A 16,877-nucleotide genomic window follows, 5' to 3' on the forward strand; every position below is an offset into this window, starting at 1 on the left:
TCCACTCCCATACTCAAGGTCTCTTTTTCTCCATGAATTACCTTTTAAAATAGCGACAAGGAAAACCCAGCTGAGCACAGACTCCATAGTGGTTTTTCTGTGTTGTGTCGTGAGCACTGAATGGTGTCACCTGGGGATCCTGGGGCTGGGGCTCCTCTCCCAGCTGCAGGGTCAGGGCTGGGCTGGTTTAATCAGTGCAGAAAGGGCCCTATTTGCATGTCCTTGAATATATCATCAGCACCAGACCTCCAGTTGGTTCTTTACAAGTTATTAACAAGGATTGCTTTATATCTCTAGGCCACTGTCTAATGTCTTGTGACATTATGAAGTGTTCAAATCTATGAAAAAATTACCTTTTCATTTCCTTATGAGTTTTTAAAAATCTCTCATCAATGTAGGTACTTTAGTGGATCGTATTTTGCCTCCTTCAGAATATGTAATCCTACATAGTATATTTTTAAAACTGGTGTCAATGTAATAAGGTTTTGTTAATTGCCTTTTAAATTCTCTATTGTTATAGATGCCTGGGGGGCTCTGCCTTCTGCTCTGGTAGTAATTCTGGAGTCCAGAGATCCAGTCCCACATCGGCTCCCAGCATGAAACCTTCTTTTCTCTCTGCCTGTGTCTCTGCCTCTCTCTGTCTGTGTGTCTCATAAGTAATTAAATAAAATCTTTAAAATATAAATTATGAGTTGTTACTGTGGAGACTTGAATTTTTTTTTGTCATTTACCTGTGGAAGGACATCATGGCTCCCGTCACCCATTCACCACCCCCCTCCATCCTCCCCTTCCAAGATCCCTAGTTTGTTTCCCAGAGTTAGGAGTTTTCCATGTTCTGTCTCCCTTTCTGATATTTACTACCCATTTCTTCTCCCATCCTCTCTATTCCCTTTCACTATTATTTATATTCCCAAATGAGTGAGACTATATAATGTTTGTCTTTTTCTGATTGACTTATTTCAGTCAGGATAATACCGTCCAGTTCCATCCATGTCGAAGCAAATGGTAGGGTATTTGTCGTTTCTAAGGGCTGAGTAATATTCCATTGTATACAGGTGCACAACAAAGGATACAGTCAACAAAACTAAAAGACAACCTACAGAATGGGAGAAGATATTTGCAAATGACATGTCAGATAAAGGGCTAGTTTCCAAGATCTATAAAGAACTTATTAAACTCAACATCAAAGAAACAAACAATCCAATCATGAAATGGGCAAAAGACATGAAAAGAAATCTCACAGAGGAAGACATAGACATGGCCAACATGCATATGAGAAAATGCTCTGCATGACTTGCCATCAGGGAAATACAAATCAAAACCACAATGAGATACCACCTCATACCAGTGAGGATGGGGAAAATTAACAAGGCAGGAAACCACAAATGTTGAAGACGATGTGGAGAAAAGGGAACCCTCTTACACTGGTGCTGGGAATGTGAAATGATGCAGCCACTCTGGAAAACTGTGTGGTGGTTCCCCAAAGAGTTAAAAATAGATCTGCTTAGGACTCAGCAATTGCACTGTTGGGGATTTACCCCAAAGACACAGATGCAATGAAATGCCGGGACATCTGCACCCCGATGTTTCTAGCTGCAATGTCCACAATAGCCAAACTGTGGAAGGGGCCTCAGTGTCCATCGAAAGATGAGTGGATAAAGAAGATGTGGTTTATGTATACGATGGAATATTGCTCAGCCATTAGAAACTCAAATACCCACCATTTGCTTCAACGTGGATGGAACTGGAGGTATTATGCTGAGTGAAATAAGTCAATCGGAGAAGGACAAACATTACATGTTCTCATTTGTTTAGGGAGTATAAATAATAGTGAAAGGGAATATAAGGGAAGGAAGAAGAAATGTGTGGGAAATATCAGAGAGGGAGACAGAATATAAAGACTGCTAACTCTGTGAAACAAACTAGGGGTGGTGGAAGGGGAGGGTTCGGGGGTGTGGGTGAATGTGTGATGGGAACTGAGGGGGACAGTTGACAGGATGAGCACTGGCTGTTATTCTGTATGTTGGAAAATTGAACACCAATAAAAAATAAATTTATTATTTAAAAAAAAAAAAAGAAAAGAAAAAAATATTTTCCTGGGCTTCTGGTTCATTTTTCATTCCTACTTGCAGGGTTCATGCCCAGATGTCCTGCATGCTCCCTAGAATGTTCTGATCAGTGCTTCTTTAATACCTGTGTCCCCGTGATGAGTGTATAGGGCATCACATTGTGGTTGACGTGAAATTCCCTGATAGATCCTGGTAGGGAGTATCCTCTCCTGTGCTTACTTCATATGTCTGTACCCTCTTGTATAACATGTCCACACAAGGCTCTGCCTGTTTTATAGATGATTTTTTTCTATTGAGTTTTGAGGATTCTTACAATAATTTGTGCAATGTTTTCCTTGGTCTGTATCTTGTATTTCATTACTTTGATAAATATATGGTTTAAAAATATAGTTGATTTTCACAAAGTGTATTCTTAATATTGGTGTTATGCATGTTGACTTTTTACCTATAACATTCCAATTTTATAATTAATAATTTGCCTTAAGAGTTTCTACATTGGAACAGAATAGAGAACCCAGAAGTGGACCCTGAACTTTATGGTCAACTAATATTCGATAAAGGAGGAAAGACTATCCATTGGAAGAAAGACAGTCTCTTCAATAAATGGTGCTGGGAAAATTGGACATCCACATGCAGAAGAATGAAAATAGACCACTTTCTTTCACCATACACAAAGATAAACTCAAAATGGATGAAAGATCTAAATGTGAGACAAGATTCCATCAAAATCCTAGAGGAGAACACAGGCAACACCCTTTTTGAACTCGGCCATAGTAACTTCTTGCAAGATACATCCACGAAGGCAAAAGAAACAAAAGCAAAAATAAACTATTGGGACTTCATCAAGATAAGAAGCTTTTGCACAGCAAAGGATACAGTCAACAAAACTCAAAGACAACCTACAGAATGGGAGAAGATAATTGCAAATGACATATCAGATAAAGGGCTAGTTTCCAAGATCCATGAAGAACTTCTTAAACTCAACACCAAAGAAACAAACAATCCAATCATGAAATGGGCAAAAGACATGAACAGAAATCTCACAGAGGAAGACATAGACATGGCCAACATGCATATGAGAAAATGCTCTGCATCACTTGCCATCAGGGAAATACAAATCAAAACTACAATGAGATACCACCTCACACCAGTGAGAATGGGGAAAATTAACAAGGCAGGAAACAACAAATGTTGGAGAGGATGCGGAGAAAAGGGAACCCTCTTACACTGGTGCTGGGAATGTGAATTGGTGCAGCCACTCTGGAAAACTGTGTGGAGGTTCCTCAAACAGTTAAAAATAGACCTGCCCTACGACCCAGCAATTGCACTGTTGGGGATTTACCCCAAAGATACAAATGCAATGAAACGCCGGGACACCTGCACCCCGATGTTTATAGCAGCAATGGCCACGATAGCCAAACTGTGGAAGGAGCCTCGGTGTCCAACGAAAGATGAATGTATAAAGAAGATGTGGTTTATGTATACAATGGAATATTACTCAGCTATTAGAAATGACAAATACCCACCATTTGCTTCAACGTGGATGGAACTGGAGGGTATTATGCTGAGTGAAGTAAGTCAGTCGGAGAAGGACAAACATTATATGTTCTCATTCATTTGGGGAATATAAATAATAGTGAAAGGGAATATAAGGGAAGGGAGAAGAAATGTGTGGGAAATATCAGAAAGGGAGACAGAACATAAAGACTGCTAACTCTGGGAAATGAACTAGGGGTAGTAGAAGGGGAGAAGTGCGGGGGGTGGGAGTGAATGGGTGTTGGGCACTGGGGGTTATTCTGTATGTTAGTAAATTGAACACCAATAAAAAATAAATTAAAAAAAAGAAACACAGAATAAAGGCAGAGCTGACTGGGAAAAAAAAAAGAGCTTCTACATTGACAATATATTGAAAAGTCTTGTTTTTTTTTTCCTGGTCTCCTCAGTGTTGACCTGTTCCCTAATTGGTCTCTAGTAACTCAGGGTTTATATGTTATATGAATATAGACTCTTGCAATTGATTTTCATAGTGTTGTTTTCATAAACTGTAGCAATTCTGTTCTCATGCTCAAATGTGAACTTGTGATTTCATGGCAGATGCTCTGTTGTATCTCATCAGGCTGATTGTTCATCACGTTGAATAGATATGCTTCTGGTGTGAAACATAATCATTTATTTTTCCAGTTGCTGGAATTTCTATACATCCTCCTGCTCTTCAGAGACAGGTTGTGGTACTTAGCATCCTCCCACCAGACGTTGGAATTGACTCCAGTGCATTCCCCTGAAGGGTAATGGACCCATGTGTCACCCACACTGACATGTGCAGTGAGAACCCAGAGAAGGAGCAGGCGAGTGTAAGGGTCTGCCTGGGTTTCCCAGCCCAGATCCAGACTCCTGCAGGGGGACCTGGGACAGATCTCCTGTGAGAAAGACATCACAGGATGGGGACAGGACATGCCTTCCCTAGGGATCCTCCAACATGAGCACTCAGAGGAAATGATGGTCAGCAGCAGTGGTGAAGAGCACAGGGTGTCCAGGCGGGGACGCAAAAGTCACTGCCTAAACCCAGTGCTTGGCTTCTCAACCAAGTGAAGGATTTGGGGATGTTTCCATCCTCTTAAATATCCTGACTCACGTGTCGTGGGATTCAGGGCCCTGCCACATGGAGACTGAGTCTGCATGGGGGAACAGTGAGCACCTAGATCTGGGACCTTGTGTCCTAGTTATCGAATCATCCTGATCACCCATGAAATCACTCAAAGGTCTGACAGATCAAAAACTGCAAGTCCACATGTAGAAAATCGACCAAATTTTGGATGTAAGAGTCATGGATGTTGGCATGTGGAGATATAGCTGTGGTGATTAGAAAGGAAGTGAGGCTGATCCAGAATATTCTGTAGAGTATTATGAGCTGCAGATATAAAAATCTGAAGTTTTAGGTATCTGCTTCCATGGGGATGTGCCTGGGCTAATGCTGCTCAGGTGGTAAAACAGGGAAGGAATCCCAAGAACTCCAGGGTTGTAGGAAGAATGTGTGGACACCATGGTGATGCACAGCTACTAAATACAGGGGCATGGACGGTGGCTGAGGACAGTGAGTCCAGGTGTGGGTTTCCTGCTCTGTTTTGTCATAACCTGACTGTTCTCTTGTGACAAGGTTGGAAAGGACAAAAAGGAGGAGAGACCCTGTTTTAGTGTGTCTGGGTGATGTCACCACCATTCCCAGTCTGGGTGGATTCAACAACACACTCATTCTAACGGTTCTGGAGTCTGGGAAGTAAGGTCCAGGTGCAGGGACATGTAGTGTCTGGGGAGCACCCAGGTCCTAGCCTGTACTTTCCTGTCACTTCACATGGGCTGGGGGCTGGGATCTTCCCCAGTCTGGGTGTATAAGGGCCCTGATCCCACCATGAGGCTGCACCTCCTGACCTAAGTGCTCTCCTAAGGCGCCACTTCCCCCTCCCATCACATGGACGTTAGGTTCCAACGTGGGGATGGTAGAGGTCACACACAGTGAGCTGATATCAGCACCTAAAGGATCCATGAGTTATTTCCTGAAGGTGGAAGGTCCTCCTCCACTTTTGTTCCCTCATTTTTCATAATAGTTTCTCATCACATTGTATCTTTGGGTGTCATCTGCTAACTCCTCTGATCACCAGTCCTCCCTCCTCTCCTCCTGCCCCCCCATGGGAAATCCCACAGGAACCATTGAATTTCCTCCTTTAGTGCAGGGGGACTCTGACTCCACACAAGCTCCTCCTGGAGCAGGACCTCTTCCTCACCACTGACTCACAACACACCACCTGAGACAGTGTCCTTCCCAAATCCAAGCATTTATAGCTTGCAAGGGGCCTGCCTGACTCTTAACACACAGGATGATGGAGGTGATAAAGGTTTGCACTCTCTTGCCTGTGTGTGTGTAGGGGGGGCTCTTCAGACTACACATCCCCACAACATACTTCTTGGCCACCCTGTCTTTCCCATGTTGACGCTGATATTGAATCTGTCAGTGTGGTTCAAGACTGAAGTCACACCTGCAATCGATCCTCTCGCCTTTTCATTTTTGAGCCCTTTGTAGGGTCATGAGCAGCATGTTCTCTCTGCTGCTTTTAAAAACCATGCACACTGTGCTGGTTGGATCTCTCATGTTAGATGTATAGACCTGGGACTCTATCAAGGAGAAGTTGTGATTCATGGAGGTCCATGTAATATCCTGGTACTTAGGGACAGAAGTAAAAAAGTTAAAGCAAATCTGTCCTTGTGCATATAAGTATAGTAGTTGGCTAAACCAACAAAGTTTTCAAATCAGAAAATGATTAAAGAATAAGCAAAGCAAAGACACAGCCATTTCTGGACATTACTCTATTTCTCTTTCTATGACAACAAAGTTTGTAAGTTAGAGACTGAATATGTAAGTACAGAATCCTTTGCCCAGAGAGACTCCCTGGGGGAAACTGCTCCTTGGAGAGGAAGCCCAGACCCTGACAGGAAACGTGCCCATACCTCCCTCTGCACCTGCTCCTGGGCCTTCAAGACTGAAGTGGTGAGGAGTGCTCACCCCCTGATGGTCCTGATCCACTTTTACAGGGATGTTTGTGTCTGGGCTGTCACTGAGGTCACCTCACTGTGTCCTTCGCACAGTAATACACTGCCGTGTCCTCAGCTCTCAGGCTGTTCATCTGCAGATAGAGCGTGTTCTTGGCAGTTGTCTCTGGAGATGGTGAATCGGCCCTTCACAGCGTCTGCGGAGCTTGTGCTATTTCCATCACTGCTAAAGTATGCGACCCACTGCAGCCTCTTCCCTCGAACCTGGTGGACCCAGCTCATGTCGTAGCTACTGAAGGTGAATCCAGAGGCCACACAGGAGAGTCTCAGGGATCTCCCAGGTTTCACCAGGTCTCCCCCAGACTCCACCAGCTGCACCTCACCCTGGACACCTGAAGACACAAGACATACTGGTCAAGAAACTCCCACATCCCCTGTTTCTCTCACTCACCTCCACTCACATACTCAAGTTCTCTGGTTCTCCATGAATTACCTCTTAAAATAGTGACAAGGAAAACCCAGCTAGAGCACAGACTCCATGGTGAGTTGTCTCTGTTCTCTCCTGATCCCTGAAGGGGGTCACCTGGGGATCCTGAGGCTGGGGCTCCTCTCCCAGGTGCAGGATCAGGGCTGTGCTGGTTTAATCAGTGGAAGGAGGGTCCTATTTGCATGTCTTATGACTATATAACCAGCTCCAGACTTACATTCGAGTCTAGAAGTCAACACAATTGTTGCACCACAATTCTCTAGCAATTTGTGTAGATGGCACTATGACTATATGAAGTTCTAATGTGTTAGCAGAGTTATATCTGCATTTCTGGGTGTAGTTTCAAAAGACATTCATCAATTTAGCTCATGTTCCGTAGAGTATTTTATCTCAGAAAGCTCCATCCTTTGTAAATTCTAATCCTAAATATGTATTTTGATACTAGTGTAAAGAGGATTATTTTGTTAATTTTGTATAGGTAATTTGATGTTAGTTTGTAGAAAGATATCTTTATTTTATTTTGTTGCTGATTTTATATACTGATTTTTTTTCTGAGCTCACAAGTTATTTCTTCCATTTTTTACGTGAGGTTTTTACTCATTGAATCTATTAAGACACCGTCTTAGCAAGCAAACTATTTTGTTTCAGATTAGAATTTTTTCATTTCTTTTATGTAGTTCTCTTTTTTGTTTATATATTTTTTATTGGAGTTCGATATGCCAGCATATAGCATAACACCCAGTGCTCATCATGTCAAGTGCCCCCCTCAGTGCCTGTCATCCAGTCACCCAACACCCTCCCCACCTCCACTTCCACTAAACCTTGTTCATTTCCCAGAGTTTGGTGTCTCTCATACTTTGTCACCCGCACTGATATTTTCACTCATTTTCTCTCTTTCCCCTTTATTCCCTTTCACTATTTTTATATTCCCCAAATAAATAAGACCATATAATGTTTATCCTTCTCCAATTGACTTACTTCACTCAGCATAATACCCTCCCATTCCATCCATGTCGAAGCAAATCGTGGGTATTCTTCAGTCCTGATGGATGAGTAATATTCCATTGTATATTGAGAATACATCATCATTATCGGTATATCTTTTAATGGACACTGAGTCTCCTTTCACAGTTTGGCTATTGTGGACATTGCTGCTATAAACATCAGGGTGCAGGTGTCCCGGTGATTCACTGCATCTGTATCTTTGGGGTAAATCCCCAGCAGTGCAATTGCTGGGTCATATGGCAGATCTATTTTTAACTCTTTGAGGAACCTCCACACAGTTTTCCAGAGTGGCTGCAACATTTCACATTCCCATCAATACTGCAAGAGTGTTTCCCTTTCTCCATATCCTCTCCAAAATTTGTTGTTAATTTGAATGCCATTTATTTACTTTTTTGTCTGATATCTGAGGCTAGGAATTCTAGTACTAGTGGAAAGTAGTGTTGAGAGCAGCCATCCCTGTCATGTTCCTGATCTTAGGGGACAGGCTCCTAGTGTTTCCCCATTGAGAATGAAATTTGCTGTGGGCTTTTTGTAGATGGCTTTTAACATACTGAATAATATTTCCTCTATCCCTACACTCTAAAGAGCTTTGATAAGGAAAGGATGCTGTATTTGTCTAATTCTTTCCCCGCATCTACTGGGAGGATGGTATAGTCCTTGTTTTTTCTCTTGTTGATAGGATCTATCACATTGATTGCTTTATGTGTGTTGAACCAGACTTGCATCCCTGGGAAAAATCCAGATGGTCCTGGTGAATAATCATCTTAATATACTCATGGAACTTATTGGCTAGTACCTTGTTGAGAATATTTGTCTCCTCTTCCAAATTTCTTCTTGATTTTTTAAATTTTTAAAATTTTTAAAATTTTTATTTTATAAATTTAATTTTTACTGGTGTTCAATTTGCCAACATATAAAATAACACCCAGTGCTCATCCCGTCAAGTGCCCACCTCAGAGCCTGTTACCCAGTCACCCCTCACCATCTGCCCACATCCCCTTCCACCACCCCTACTTCATTTCCCAGAGTTAGGAGTCTTTCATATTCTGTCTCCCTTTCGGATATTTCCCACTCATTTTTTCTCCCTTCCACTTTATTCCCTTTCACTATTTTTTATATTCCCCAACTGAATGAGAACATATAATGTTTGTCCTTCTCCTGATTGACTTATTTCACTCAGCATAATACCCTCCAGTTGCATCCATGTCGAAGAAAATGGTGGGTATTTGTCATTTCTAAGGGCTGAGTAATATTCCATTGTATAACATAAACCACATCTTCTTTATCCATGCATCTGTCGATGGACACTAAGGCTCCTTCCACAGTCTGGCTATGGTGGACATTGCTGCTAGAAACATTGGGGTGCAGGTGTCCCGGCATTTCACTGCATCTGTATCTTTGGGGTAAATCCCCAGCAGTGCAATTGCTGGGTCATAGGGCAGGTCTATTTTTAACTCTTTGAGGAACCTCCACACAGTTTTCCAGAGTGGCTGTACCAGTTCACATTCCCAGCAACAGTGCACGAGAGTTCCCCTTTCTCCACATCCACTCTGACAATTGGTGTTTCCTGTCTTGTTAATTTTCCCCATTCTCACTGGTGTGAGGTGGTATCTCATTGTACTTTTGATTTGTATTTCCCTGATGGCAAGTGATAGCATTTCCTCATGTGCGTGTTGGCCATGTCTATGTCTTCCTCTGTGAGATTTCTGTTCATGTCTTTTGCCCATTTCATGATTGGATTGTTTGCTATTGAGTTTAAGAATTTCTTTATAGATCTTGGAAACTAGCCCTTTATCAGATATGTCATTTGCAAATATATTCTCCCATTCTGTAGGTTGTCTTTTAGTTTTGTTGACTGTAACCTTTGCTGTGCAAAAGCCTATTATCTTGATGACGTCCCAATAGTTCATTTTTGCTTTTGTTTCTTTTGCCTTCGTGGATGTATCTTGCAAAAGACAAGATTCCATCAAAATCCTTGAGGAGAATACAGGCAACATCCTTTTTGAACTTGGCCACACTGACTTCTTGTAAATTTCTTCTTGTGATTTAGTTTTAGTTTCAAAGCATTATGGTCTAAAAATATATAGGGGACAATCCCAAACTTCATTATAGGTTAAGGCTTGATATGTGACCAAGCATGTGATCCATTCTGGAGAAAGTTCCATGTGCACTTGAGAAGAAAGTGTATTCAGTTGTGTTCAGATGTAAAATTCTGTACATGTCTCTGATATCCATCTGGTCCAGTGTATAATTAAAAGCTCTTGTTTCTTTGGAGATGTTGTGCTTAGAATATCTGTCATTGGAAGGTGGGGCAAGATGGCAGAAGATTAAGGTCCACAAGTCACCTGTCCCTATCAACTTACCTAGATAATTATCAAATAATCCTGAAAGCCTATGAATTAGGTGTGAGATTCAATGAAATAGAGACCAGAAGTACTGTGAAACAGATCAGGAAAACCAGGAGTTAGTTCTTTGAAAGAATTTTTAAGATAAATAAACTGTTAGCCAGCCTTATTACAAAGAAGAGAGATAAGACTCAAATTAATAAAATCGTCAGTGAAAAGGAGAGATAACCACCAATATCAAGGAAATAAAAACGGTCTTAAAAACTTATTATGAGCAGATATAAACAAATAAATTAGGGAATCTAGAAGAAATGGACGCATTTCTGGAAAAAAAAATCTACCAAAACTGGAACAGGAAGAAATAGAATACCTGAATGGTCCAATAACCAGGAAGAAAATGAAGCAGTCATCACAAATCTCCCAAAACATAAAAGTCCAGTGCCAGATGGCTTCTCAGGGAAGTCTAACAAACATTTAAAGAAGAAAACATAACTATTCTATTAAAGCTTTTCGAAATGACAGAAAGAGATGGAAAACTTCCAAACTCGTTCTATGGGGCAAGCATCACCTTAATTCCAAAACCAGACAAAGACCCTACCAAAAAGGAGAATTGTATACCAATATCTCTGATAAACACAGATGCAAAAATTGTCACCAATGTACTAGCCAATAGGATCCAACAGCACATTAAGAAGATTATTCACCGTGACCAAGTGGGATTTTTCCCTCGGATGCAAGGCTGGTTCAACACTTGTAAAGCAATCAATGGGACACATCATATCAACAAGAGAAAAAAACAAGAACCCTGTGATCCTCTAAAAAGGTGCACGAAAGCATTTGACAAAATACAGCATCCATTCCTAGTCAAAAATATTCAGACTATAAGGATAAAGGGAACATTCCTCAGCATCTTAAAAGCCATCTATGAAAGGCCCACAGCAAATATAATTCTTAATGGGGAAACACTGGGAGCTTTTCTCCTAAGATTGGGAACAAGTCAGGGATGTCCTCTGACACCACGGCTATTCAACATAGTACTTGAATTCCTTGCCTCAGCAATTAGTCAACAAAAAGAAACAAAAGGCATTCATATTGGCAAAGAATACGTCAAAATCTCCCTCATAATAGATGACATGATACTGTATGTAGAAAACCCTAAAGACTCCATCCAAATATTGCTAGAACTCATACAGCAATTTGGCAGTGTTGCAGGATACATAATCAATGCCCATAAATCAGTGGCATTTCTATACACTAACATGAGACTGAAGAAAGAGAAATTAAGGAGTCAAACCCATTTACAATTGTAACCAAAAGCATAGGATACCTAGGAATAAACCTAAACAAAGAGGTAAAGGATCTATAACCTAAGAAGTACAGAAGACTTCTGAAAGAAATTGAGGAAGACACAAAGAGATGGAAATATATAACTTACTCATTGATTGGAAGAATTAATATCATGAAAATGTCAATGTTACCCAGCAATTTTACACATTTAATGCAATTCTTATCAAAATACCATGGACTTTCTTTAGAGAGTGGAAACAAATCATCTTAAGATTTGTGTGGAATCAGAAAAGACCCCGAATAGCAAGGGAAATACTAAAAATTAAAACCATAGCTGGGGGCATCACAATGCCAGATTTCAGGTTTTACCACAAAGCTGTGGTCATCAAGACAGTGTGGTACTGGCACAAAAACAGACACAGAGATCAATGGAACAAAATAGAGAATCCAGAAGTGAACCCTCAACTCCATGGTCAACTAATATTCGATAAAGCTGGAAAGACTATATACTGGAAAAAAGACAGTCTCTTTAATAAATGGTGCTGGGAAGAATGGACAGCCACATGCAGAAGAATGAAACTAGACCATTCTCTTACATCATGCACAAAGATAAACTCAAAATGGATGAAATATCTAAATGTGAGACAAGATTCCATCATAATCCTAGAGGAGAACACAGGCAACACCCTTTTCAAACTTGGAGTCAGCAAATTCTTGCAAGATATATCCATGAAGTCAAGAGAAACAAAAGCTAAAATGAATTATTGTGACTTCTTCAAGATGACAATCTTCTTCACAGCAAAAGAAACAGTCAACAAAACTGAAAGACAACCTACAGAATGGGAGAAGATATTTGCAAATGACCTCTCCAATCAAGGGCTAGCATCCAAGATCCATCAAGAACTTACTAAACTTAAAAGCAAAGAATGGACATGAACAGTCATGAAATGGGCAAAAGACATAAACAGAAATCTCACAGAAGAAGACGTAGTTACGGCCAATGAGCACATGAGGAAATGCTCAGCATCACTTGCCATCAGGGAAATAAAAATCAAAACCACAATGAGATATCACCTCACACCAGTGAGAATGGGGAAAAATAACAAGACAGGAAACACCAATTGTCAGAGAGGTTGTGGAGAAAGGGGACCCCCCGCTGCACTGTTGGCGGGAATGTGAAATAGTGTAGCCACTCTGGAAAACTGTGTGGAGGTTCTCAAAGAGTTAAAAGTAGATCTTCCCTATGAACCAGCAATTGCACTGCTGGGGATTTACCCCAAAGATACAGATGCAGTGAAACGCCAGGGACACCTGCACCCTGATGTTCATAGCAGCAATGTCCACAATAACCAGACTGTGGAAGGAGCCTCAGTGTCCATCAACAGATGAATGGATAAAGAAGATGTGGTTTATCTATACAATGGAATATTCCTGGGCCATTAGAAATGAGAAATACCCACCATTTGCTTTGATGTGGATGGAACTGGAGGATATTATGCTGACAGAAATAAGTCAATCGGAGAAGGACAAACATCCTATGGTTTCATTCAGAAATTGAACATAAAAAATAATGAAAGAGATTGTAGGAGAAAGAAATGAAAATGCATGGGAAAAATCAGAGAGGGAGACAGTACATGACAGACTGCTAACTCAAGGAAATGAACAAGGGGTAGTGGAAGGAGAGGTGGGCGAGGGGATGGGTATCTGAGTGTTGGGCACTGAGGGGGACACTTGGTGGGATAGAGCATGGGTGTTATGCTATATGTTGGCAAATTAAACTCCAATAAAAAAATACAAAAAACAGAAAGATGGAAATTCCTCCGTGTCTCAGCAATTGCTCATTAAGCACTGCTATCAGACAATGAGAAACAAGCACAATTTGAAACACTTGTCCTTATTCTTTTTTTAAATAACATGTCCTTATTTCCTCCTAAAACCTTATGATAGCTGGCCTTCTTTTTGTCTCTTCAAACTTTCTTCTTTTGTCTCTTCAAACTTTTCTTCACTATATTGTGCACGTCGCTAATTGTGATTCCTCTGCTATCTCTCCAAAAAACTCAATTTGCCAGAAATAAAAACAGGGAAAAATGAAATGATAGACAAATTTACCACAGAAAAACATACAGCATTCCCATCTCTATGTTCAGGAATTTATTCATTAGAGAAATAAATAAATGCTCTATTGTGGAATTTATTTATTTTGTCAATATTTTATTTATTTATTCATGAAAGATTAAGAGATAGAGACACAGAGACACAGGCAGAAGGAGAAGCATCCTCCATGTAGAAACCCTGAAGCAGCCTCAATCCCACTACTGGATGACACCCTGAGTCAAAGTCAGATGCCCAACCACTGAGCCATCCAAGCATCTCTAAAGTGGAATTGAAACAGTGATTTAAAGAATACTAGGTGGGCTTGAAAAAATGGAGAGAAGACAATAGATATTGCCATTATTCTAGATGAATGAAGCAAAATCGCATCAGGCCACATTAAGAATCTATAACCAATATTTAATTCCCAGTGAAGGCTATAAAAATGCGGTTGGATAAATCACAGGAGTGAGTCAATTTAGACAAGATAAAATTATTGAAAATAATGACTGAAAAGAAGAGGAAATAAAGGTAAAGACAACAATGACAGACATAGGGAACTTAGTTAATCATGATGTCATAATAATATTCGTATGATAGGAGTCCCATTAGATGAAAAGGCAGGAAAAATTTATTTGTTTAATAACTGGAAAGTTCCCTAATCTCAGGAAGGACACAGATGTAAAAATCCAAGAAGCACAGAGAACTCCCACTGATCCCATCATAAGGCTGTACTTCTTGACCTAAGTGTTCCCCTAAGGCCCCACCTCCACCTCCCATCACATGGGCATTAGGTTCAAACATGGGGATGGTAGAGGTCACACACAGTGAGCTGACGTCAGCACCCGAAGGATCCATGAGTTATTCCCTGCAAGTGGAAGGTCCTCCAATCCAGCTCCTCACCCTGAGGAGCCTCATGGATCCAGTAGAAGCTTCTGGTATCTGTATGCACATAGCACACATGTGACCTTCAGAACCTGCTAGTGACCTTGGGGAGAGGACAATTTCGACCTGAGACTCTGGGTTATCCTTGAACTGTTTCTATAATCACTTTATACTGTGTGAGGCTTGGAAGAAACATTCATCTAACTTCCCTCTAATTCGGACTTTTTCATACTTAGAACAAACAATTCTCTCTATTGTTCTACCGGTTTTCATACTTGTTTAGTGGAATGATTTCTTACACCATATTTTGAATGTACCTGCTAGATCCTGGACATCCATTCCTCCCTATTCTCCTGCACCATAAATATGGGTCATAACACCAGAACCCATAGGTTGTCCCACCTTTGATGCAGGGGGGACACTGACTCCACACAATCTCCTCCTGGAGCAGAACCCCATCCCCACCACTGACCCACAACACACACCCTGAGTCAGTGTCTTTCCTTATTCCATCCAAGCATTTATGACTTGCTATGAGGCCTTCCCTGCTCTAAACAGACTCGGTAAATATGATAATGATTTATAGTCTCATGTGTGTGTGTGTCTGTGTGTGTGCATGTGTGTGTGCATTTGTGTGCGTGCATATGTGCATGACCTCTGGATTCCACATCCTAGCAACACCCTTGGGGAGTTACCACTGCTTTTCCACATTATCACTAGCATGAAAGCTGGTAGGTTGGTTCATTATAGTGATACCTCCAAAAGTTCCCATTCTTGCTTTCTACTCCTGATCCGTCTATAGTTTCCTGTCCATCATTTGGTTCATGCTGCTTCTACCAACCTTGCACGCTGAGCAGGGAAGTTCTCTAATGAACAGTGTATAAAGGTGGAACTCCTAAAAGACAAGTTGAGGTGCACTGAGATATGAGTCATTAAATGATGTGTAAGGACAGTAGAGAGAAGTGTAAGGAGATTTGTCTTTAGCACATGTAAACAATACTGTGTATAAAAACAAACGTTAAAAATTAGAAAGTTTATAAGGAGACACTGAATCATGGGTCTAGAGAGACACCGTAGGGAACCTGCTCCATGAGGAGGAAGCCCCAGACCATGACAGGAAACCTGCCCAGAACTTTCATCACCTGTTCCTGGGCCTTCAAGGGGGAAGTGGTGAGAAGTGTGTACCCCCTGGTGGTCCTGATCCACTTCTCCAGGGAGGTTTTGTGTCTGGGCTCACACTGATGTTCCCTCACTGTGTCACCCGCACAGTAATACATGGCCGTGTCCTCGGCTCTCAGGCTGTTCATCTGAAGATACAGCGTGTTCTTGGCGTTGTCTCTGGAGATGGTGAACCGGCCCTTCACAGCATCTGCATAGTATGTGCTACTTCCACCACTGCTAATGTATGCGACCCACTGCAGCCCCTTCCCTGGAGCCTGGCGGACCCAGTTCATGTCATAGCTACTGAAGGTGAATCCAGAGGCCACACAGGAGAGTCTCAGGGATCCCACAGGCTTCACCAGGTCTCCCCCAGACTCCACCAGCTGCACCTCACTCTGGACACCTGCAGATACAAGACATCCTGGTCAGGATGCTGTCCCACGTCCTCTGTTTCTGTCACTCACCTCCACTCTCATATTCAAGGTCTCTTGTTCTTCATGAATTACCTTTTAAAATAGCGACAAGGAAAACCCAGCAGAGCACAGACTCCATGGTGAGTTGTTTGTGTTCAGTCCTGATCCCTCAATGAGGTCACCTGAGGATCCTGGGGCTTGGGGCTCCTCTCCCAGCTATAGGGTCAGGGCTGGGCTGGTTTAATCAGCGGAGGGAGGGTCCTATTTGCATGTCTTATGAGTATATATTGAGCTTCTGACCACAACTCGATTTTAACAAGTTAATAGCAAGGATTGCATTACCTTTGCAGATCACTTTTTGCAGATGTCACTGTGGAAATATGATGTTCTCATCTGGGAGCATAGTAATCTTTTCATTTCTCTTTTCTTTAAAAAAAAGCCTTTCGTCAAAATACATCATTTTTAATATGGTATCTTATCTTCTATTGAAATTTAATCCTAAATATTTTTTGATGTTAGCAAAAGTCATATTTTATGAATTTTATATAGGATTTTATATAGATAATTTTTCTTAGTCTTTGGAATCATAGCT

The 16,877-nt window shown here is 41.3% G+C and overlaps 1 gene segment (V, D, J or C); it reads right to left on the reverse strand.

Annotated features, from left to right (window-relative positions):
- Positions 1-15,729: 15,729 nt before the first annotated feature.
- Positions 15,730-16,533, reverse strand: LOC112675293 (immunoglobulin heavy variable 3-48-like). The segment is given in 2 exon segments: positions 15,730-16,275; positions 16,379-16,533. Coding segments are annotated over 2 exon segments (558 nt in total).
- Between the last annotated feature and the right edge of the window lie 344 nt (positions 16,534-16,877).

The sequence above is a fragment of the Canis lupus genome, chromosome 8 (assembly GCF_003254725.2).
Source record: "Canis lupus dingo isolate Sandy chromosome 8, ASM325472v2, whole genome shotgun sequence".
In the NCBI taxonomy this organism is placed as follows: domain Eukaryota; kingdom Metazoa; phylum Chordata; class Mammalia; order Carnivora; family Canidae; genus Canis; species Canis lupus.